The 7,630-nt window shown below is 36.9% G+C and overlaps 2 protein-coding genes across 2 annotated transcripts in view; both read left to right on the top strand.

Moving 5' to 3' along the window:
• The window catches only part of LOC113338295 (snurportin-1-like), a 4,183-nt gene extending 3,680 nt beyond the window's left edge, over positions 1 to 503 (top strand). The window contains exon 7 of the mRNA XM_026583740.1: positions 90 to 503. Coding sequence (XP_026439525.1) covers positions 90 to 206 — 117 coding nt within the window. The 3' untranslated portion in view covers positions 207 to 503. The remainder of the gene's footprint in view (positions 1 to 89) is intronic.
• Positions 504 to 3,306: 2,803 nt separating this feature from the next.
• On the top strand, positions 3,307 to 5,160 carry LOC113338471 (pentatricopeptide repeat-containing protein At1g06143-like). The gene has a single exon (XM_026583887.1). The coding sequence runs from the start codon at positions 3,307 to 3,309 to the stop codon at positions 5,038 to 5,040; it is 1,734 nt and encodes a 577-aa protein (XP_026439672.1). The 3' UTR covers positions 5,041 to 5,160.
• The last annotated feature ends 2,470 nt before the right edge of the window (positions 5,161 to 7,630 follow it).

Here is a 7,630-nt window from a genome sequence, read left to right as displayed (position 1 = left end):
CAAATGTCAGAACTCAAATTTTATTTATCTTGTCAATCGGTTTGAAATTCTTACATGGATTAAACTTTTTTCTTGAAATGCACTTGAAGATCCTGTTTCAGTACACTGCCCGGCATTCTCCCCTAAAAATCGAAGACCTAGTTGCGTCCCTGGGTTCCTCGGAGGATGTAGCGGAGGAAGCCAAAGATGTGGAGATGATCGGATGACAAAGATGCAAATGGTGGGTGTCATTTTTTTTTTACCAGCCATGCCTCCATGTTGTATTTACAATACCCTCGTAGATAACATGGTGTCTCTCCAGTTACTGTCAGAGAACAAAGGATTAACTACTGAAGAAAACAAAATCTGTAATGTAAAAGAGTTGAGTGTTTTAGATATCTCCAATTGAATTCTGTGCTTCATCATTTTATGAAAATCATCTCCAATCTTGTTTATCGATACAAGTTGTTTAGTTGGGAGACATTAATTGGTTAAAAATTATTTTATAAAATTATTACTCCATCCGTCCCTAATTAGTTGAGCTATTTGGTTTTAAATTTTATCCCACAAATAGATGAGCCATTTCACTAATCAAGGAGGTATTTCTAAAACTACCCTTTTAATGAATTATTGTTACTATAAGAAATATGTATAATTTGATAGTCATGTTTATATTCGTTACGTAGGTGTTTTAAAATGCTTTTCAACGGTATAAAGTTAACAAAAAACCGTGGTATAGTTTAAGAGATAAATCATTTCGAAGTTTTACAAGTTATTATCCATAAGAGCATACTTGTAAAAAATACTTAAACATACTACCCTTCTTTCCTTGCCTTAATAATTGTGCAAACTACAAATGGCTCAACTAATTAGGGACGGAGAGAGTATTATTTTAGTTATTTTGATTGGTTTAAAGAAGACATGGATCGATATTAGAAGAAGCTGTCAATGAACTTAAATCTTGTAATATTTTTTTGGGTTTTTATTTTGTTCCGAGAACAACTAACAATGTAGCTAACTTAATGGCTAAAGAAGCCAAAAACTTCAGATCAACTCTTAACTGGAGAAAAGATCCTCCTGAATGTATTAAAATAGTTAGAAGTAGATAAATCTAATGCTAGGGTTGATACTTCCGGCCCAACATTAGATGGCTCTACTCACCATGTTGTAAGGGTTACTAACTCCCTAAGTTAGTCTTTTGAATGTATTTTAACTTACAAAAAAAAAAGAAAAAAAAAAGAAGACATGGATCTTTCACATCCTCTAAAGGAAGATGAGTCGGTAAATGTGTTCTTACCCGTGACTCGTCTTCGCATAGTCAAGCAAAAGTCTACTAGGACATTCACCTCAAGAATGTCTACCAAAAATTAAACCACATCATCTTCACATTGATTTAAGAAGCTAGAGTTAAATATATATTTTTAAGAAGTTGGGGTTAGATATATGTTTTTAAGAAGTTGGGGTTAGATAGGTTCTACAGATTTAGACATTCATCTTCACATGCATTCCATTTTCATTGGAGAAGCTTTAAAAACTTTTTTTTTGTTTAAAATGTAAGTGCTAGTGGAAGAATGATTTTTTGGGGACCATGGTTTTTTTGGGGGACCATGGTTCTATTTTTAGTATGACATTTAGAAGTAAATCTAGGTCACCCCTTAGCTAGATATTTATATTAATACCTAAACTACCCTCTTGATTAATTTTGAGTAATGATTAGTAAAATCATTAGTGAAATGATTAAGCTAAAGAAGTAGAATTATTGAGAGAGTAAAATTAGAGAAGATGAAGAAGAAAAATATGGAAAATATTTTTTTTTTCCAATTCACTAAGCTTGAGTATTCAAGTGATGATAGCTCATCTGATTCTTCATCTCCATCCTCTCCTAGAGTGTTTGTTAATCTTCACAATGATCTAGATATGAGTTGTTTCTTAGATGGTGAATGTATTCTTCCACAAACTCAATTTCAAGATGAAAATGATGGATCTTACCAACCACAACCGGAGGAAGAGTATTTGGGTACCCAAGTGTGCTTCAAATTTAGCTAATGGTGGTTGAATTGGTCCAAATATTCATAAAACTGTAAATTTTTATAAAAGATTCCTGCTAGGTTCAGGTAGTTCGGTTACCAAGTGTGAAGAACAGGTAACCGAACACGGAGTTCGGTTAATAAATGTCAAGAACATATAACCGAACACAGAGTCCGGTTTCTTTCTTCAAACACGCAGGTAGCCGAACTTTAGTAATAAGATTTACAGAGGTATGTTCGGTTAGTTCGCAAACTTCAACGCAACCAAGTTCCCAACCGAACTGCAGGTTAAAAGTAACCTAGTATTAGAAGTTCGGTTGGTTCGCAAACTTCAACATATTTTGCGAATCAACCGAACTGGGCTTATATATGCATATATGCAGTAGGCAAACATTCGATTACTACGAAATTTATTTCTTGGCGAATTAGGTAGAGTTCGGTTACGAAGTTTCAAAGGTAGAGTTCGGTTACAAAGAAAACTTAACATTTTTGCGAACGAACCGAACTTTTGGATTTCTCATTATTTTCGTAAACTAAAGTTCGGTGATATCCTTATTTTGCGAAGGAACCGAACTTATGGATTTGTGTTGTTCTAATACAAGGAGTTCGGTTAAAAATATTTTTTGCGAATCAAGCGAACTCTAAGTTCGATTAAGAAAAAAATAATTCATGATACCCGAACTTTTTGCGACGAAACCGAACGTTTTGCGACGTAACCGAACCTTTCTTCGAAAAAAAAAACTCCATTAAACCTCTATGCAACTTCCATTTTCAACTCATTTTGATGATTACTTCTCATTTATTCAACCAAAAACGAATGACAAGTAATGGGTTTGTGAGATTATCTTTGTTAATATTTTAAATTAAACTATATATATATATATATATATATATATATATATATATAGAGGAGGTGGTGGTTGGTGCTGGTGGTAATCGGAGGTGGTGGTGGTGGTAATCGGCGGTGGTGGGCGGCGGTGGTGGGAGGAGGTGGTGGTTATATATATATATGGTTATTAGGTTGGTTTTAAATTAAATTAGGCTAAACGTAGATTAGTCATTTCAACGCTTTAGGACATCCCTTGTAACTACAGGGAGGATGGTCTAACAAAACCATGGTCCCCAAAAAATCATTCTAGTGGAAGTTAGGCGGTTGGGCTTGGTAGTCGGACCAGATCCATAAGGTTAGGTCGGGCCAGAGGTCGGGCCTAGCTTTGTCATTACGAGAAAAGAAGAAAAAACTTTGACGATGTCAGACTTTCAAAGTTAAGAGTCACCTTCACTCTGTTTCTCGTCTACAATGATAAGCTTTAGTGTCAGAAGAAACGTAACCAAGTTCTTGGTGCATTCCTTTTCCACTTCAATACTAACAACATCAAGACCCAACCCATTTCATCAAATCGAAACTCACCTTAAGAATTGCTCAAATCAGTATATTTTAGAACCTATCTATGCTTCAATGATAAAAACTAGTGTTCATCAAGATTGTTTCTTAGTTAACCAATTCATTAGTGTCTGTGGGACATTTGATCGAATAGATTGTGCTACTTTAGCTTTTGATCAAATGGAAGAACCAAATACTTTTGTATACAATGCATTGTTAAGAACTTATAGTCAGTGTTCTTCACCTATTTTAGCCTTAGAGCTATACTTAAAGATGTTAAAAAATCAGGTTTTGCAGACTAGTTTTACTTTTTCGGCTTTGATAAAAGCTTGTAGTTTATTGCAATCTGTCAAGTATGGAGAAGCAGTTCATAGTCAGATATGGAAGACTGGGTTTTCATCTCATGTGTTTGTACAAACTGGATTGATCGGTTTTTATTTAAGTTTGCACAGGATTAATGATTCTCAGAATGTGTTTGATGACATGACTGAAAGAGATGTTGTTGCATGGACTAGTATGATTAAAGTTTATGTCCGGATTGGAGATTTGAGTTCTGCAAGGAAATTGTTTGATGAGATGCCAGAAAGGAATACGGCTTCCTGGAATACATTGATCGATGGTTATTCGAAGTTAGGGGAGGTTGATTCTGCTGCCATATTGTTTGGTCAAATGCCAGCGAGGGATCTTATATCATGGACAACAATGATCACTTGCTATGCGCGGAATAAAAGGTGTAGGGAAGCAATACAAGTATTCGAAGATATGAAAAATGCAGGGTTTAGGCCAGATGAAGTGACAATGGCTACTGTTATTTCGGCTTGTGCACATATAGGAGCTCTTGAATTAGGAAATGAATTACATCGTTACGTAATGAATAATGGATTCAGTCTTGATGTTTATATTGGTTCAGCATTGATTGATATGTATTCCAAGTGTGGAAATTTAGACAGATCCTTGGTGATATTCTTCAAATTACGAGAGAAGAATCTGTTTTGTTGGAATTCTATCATTGAAGGGCTTGCGGTTCATGGATATGGCGAAGCTGCGTTGGATATGTTTAGGGGAATGGAAAAGGAGAAAATTAAACCTAACGAGGTTACCTTTATTAGTGTTCTTAGTGCTTGTACGCATTCCGGTTTAGTAGAAGAAGCACGTGAAATTCTCCTAAGCATGACTCAAGATTATTCAATATCTCCTACTATTGAACATTATGGTTGTGTCATCGATCTCCTAAGCAAAGCTGGGCTAATTGAAGAGGCGTTAAATCTGGTTAGAAATATGAAATTTGAACCGAATTATGTGATATGGGGTGCGATTCTCGGTGGGTGTAAACTCCATGGAAACTTAGAAATTGCTAAAGTTGTGGCAGAAAAATTGTTATCTTTGGAACCAGATAACAGTGGGCTTTATGGTCTTCTTATCAGTATGTATGTGGAAGCAAATCAATGGAGTGAAGCTGAAAAAATTAGGGGGATGATGAAAGGACATGGAGTTCAAAAGAAATTTCCTGGTTCAAGTTCAATTGAAATAGATGGCAAGGTTGAAGAGTTTGTAGCTTCTGATAATTCTCATCCTTTGTCCGATGAAGTTTGTGAAGTGTTGGCTGAACTAGATGGCCAATTGAGGTTAGCATTTTCCTACCCAAATTAGATGTATCTTAGGAAAATGTTGAAACTTTTCCAAATTGATCTGGAATTGAAACAAGGAAACTTGCAATTAGTACCATGGGTGCAGTGCCATATAGGCTCTCATTGAAGAAAAAATGCAAACCAGGAGGCATTCAGTTACAGCTATACCAAAGAACTAGCTCAGAATGACAAACTTATATTCCAAATTGAAGTTAGAGCAAGCTGTCCGCCTGCAAAGAAGTGATGAACTCAAACCTAATCTTAAACGTGCGTGATCAAACTCCAAAAGATTGTCTTCTAACTGATGCCCACCAATAACAAAGGAAGAATGCCTTTTGAGTTACTGGGAGATACGGCAAAAGCATAAGAATGTGTTTTGTTCAGCTGGAGTCTTTGTACAGCGAAGATTCTTTTTCAGTCAGGAAGAAGAGGACTAAAAGTCTCGGATTGCCTTGGTTACGGGTTTATTTAGCTGTAATGGGAATAATGTGGCTTATCTTGCTGGTAGTGCAGCTCCACTATAAATGGTCAGGGAGTCGAGAGCCGTGTTCGAAGATACGTTTTCAAGGTCGACCGGGACCATCAATTTCCTCATCATACATCTCTTGATTGGGGTTCACCATCCAGGTATATTCTTCTTTCTATACATCATTGAATATTCTTTCATTCTTGCAGACATAATACTGAAAGCGTTTCTATGACATGACTACCTGAATCCCTGTCTCTCTCTATATTTCTCGAGCGCAGTACTACCAGCATCTTTCCATCTCTGCTATTCAAGGAAGTAACTACTTACGGATGGCCAATGGGTTACTGGTTGTTACACGAATTAATAGACAAAATGAAGCGCGTGATGCGTGTAAAAGGTAGTCAAGCGATTGTGCTTAATGTTATGGGAGTGGGACAGTGACGAAAGTGATGGGAGAATTATGCTTGAAGAGAATTCAGATAAAACTTACTTTTGTCCACCCCTTGATCCACCACTCAATCGAAAGATCCAAGCTCTTCAAAACTTTCAAAGAGATTTGGAGGGATTCTTTTCATCTCCAGGCACATCTGTTCATCTCTTAGCAATGTGTCAACAGATCCTTCTCTAGGTGTTTGCAACTCCAAAGGTCAACTTTTTAATCCTGCTTCTCCTTCAACAGTGCATCCAGGCCTCAACGTATCTGACACATCTTTGATTCCATGTTGTATTGGCATTAATCCGCGTCTTACTATTGCTGCGGCTGCCAAGCATATAAACCGGAACCTAGTTCAGGATGTTCTCAGGCACAAGAAGTCTGCTCCCCCTCCTCAATTTCCCAGCACTCAAGTTGCAAGTCAGATACTGAAACCAGAAATTGAGGATGCGGAAGAAGTTGGAAACCGCGGTGTAATCAATAGTCGTTATATAAGAGATCTCTGGTGGATTCTAGCGGTAACAACACATAACTGATAGTCTGATACATCCAGAGAGAATGAAACTTCATACAACATACATTTCTGGTGGAAAAAGTTTACTAGATACACCAGGAACTTCATTTCTAGAAATCAGTATATGAAACTACATCAGCCTGGTAATAAACATACAAGAGTGGTTACATAAATTTTTGGGCATTCAGATCTTTTGATTGGTGAAAATTCTTGGAAGCTAATTTTTCCTCATATGAGAGAAGAAAGCATTTAGTATTCAAGAAAGTAAATATAGAAAGGGAACTTTGTCATGGAGTAAGGATCCTTATGAAGAAAGAGTATTTGGGGTTACAATTTCTCCTCTCATACTCTTTTGGTTTTTGATATCGTGTTTATTGATTGTGGTTCAATTGTTCATTTTATGTACAAATCAAGAACAATACGTGTACGCATTAGTTGGGCTGTTAAGCAGTAGTCCATTACTTCAATCAGGCTCTTATCTTTCAGCCGATTCCTGAATCTTGAGATCATATGATCGCAATTCTTGAGATTATATGTTAGCAACAAACACGAAACGAAAATCAAGATCAGAGTCATGATTGCAATAAGAACCGGCGATTGGGTTTTCCATAGATTATTTTTATTCTGCTGTTTCTGTAGATACCAAAAGATACGATTCGCCACGTGGATGTTGAAGAAGACACGAATCATTCAAGGGCATCCTGCCGAAAGATCTTACGACATCCCTAAAAATCCTTGTCAGTGACTTGTCAAATCAAGTCAGGATCGTCATTATTAGTGATTGACGAAGTGAAAATCCAGGCACGAGATATCATAATGAGGCGAGGTAACTCGTTTGAATAGTCTAAGTTGCGAAGAATCAGTTGGAGTACCCAACAAGACACCCACCACGAAATAAAGATGGATGAAGTAAGGTTACCTGGATGGAAAGATAATCGACGAAGTCAGTAAATTATGGAGCAAGAAAAGAAACAGCTGTCCCGACAAACATTCAAAGTTGTCAGCGAAAGAAAGGGGAAAAATTTATGAAAAATGATCTGTGCGAAGTGTAAAGCATCTCCACGAGATCCTCACGAAGTAAAATGAGTTGTACACCATTAGGGTCGATTGGTCTATAAATAGGGGTCCTTGGGTAAATGTAAGGGAGGTCGGATTCTGGGAGAGGAGATAGCTTTGCTGAGGGGAGAGATTAGGGT

This window comes from Papaver somniferum, unplaced genomic scaffold, assembly GCF_003573695.1.
Source record: "Papaver somniferum cultivar HN1 unplaced genomic scaffold, ASM357369v1 unplaced-scaffold_19, whole genome shotgun sequence".
NCBI classification, from domain to species: Eukaryota; Viridiplantae; Streptophyta; class Magnoliopsida; order Ranunculales; family Papaveraceae; genus Papaver; species Papaver somniferum.
This window is presented reverse-complemented; position numbering and strand designations above follow the sequence as displayed.

Excerpts from the sequence above, each read along its gene's own strand:
- LOC113338471 (XM_026583887.1), top strand. The coding sequence starts at position 3,307 with ATGATAAGCTTTAGTGTCAGAAGAAACGTAACCAAGTTCTTGGTGCAT.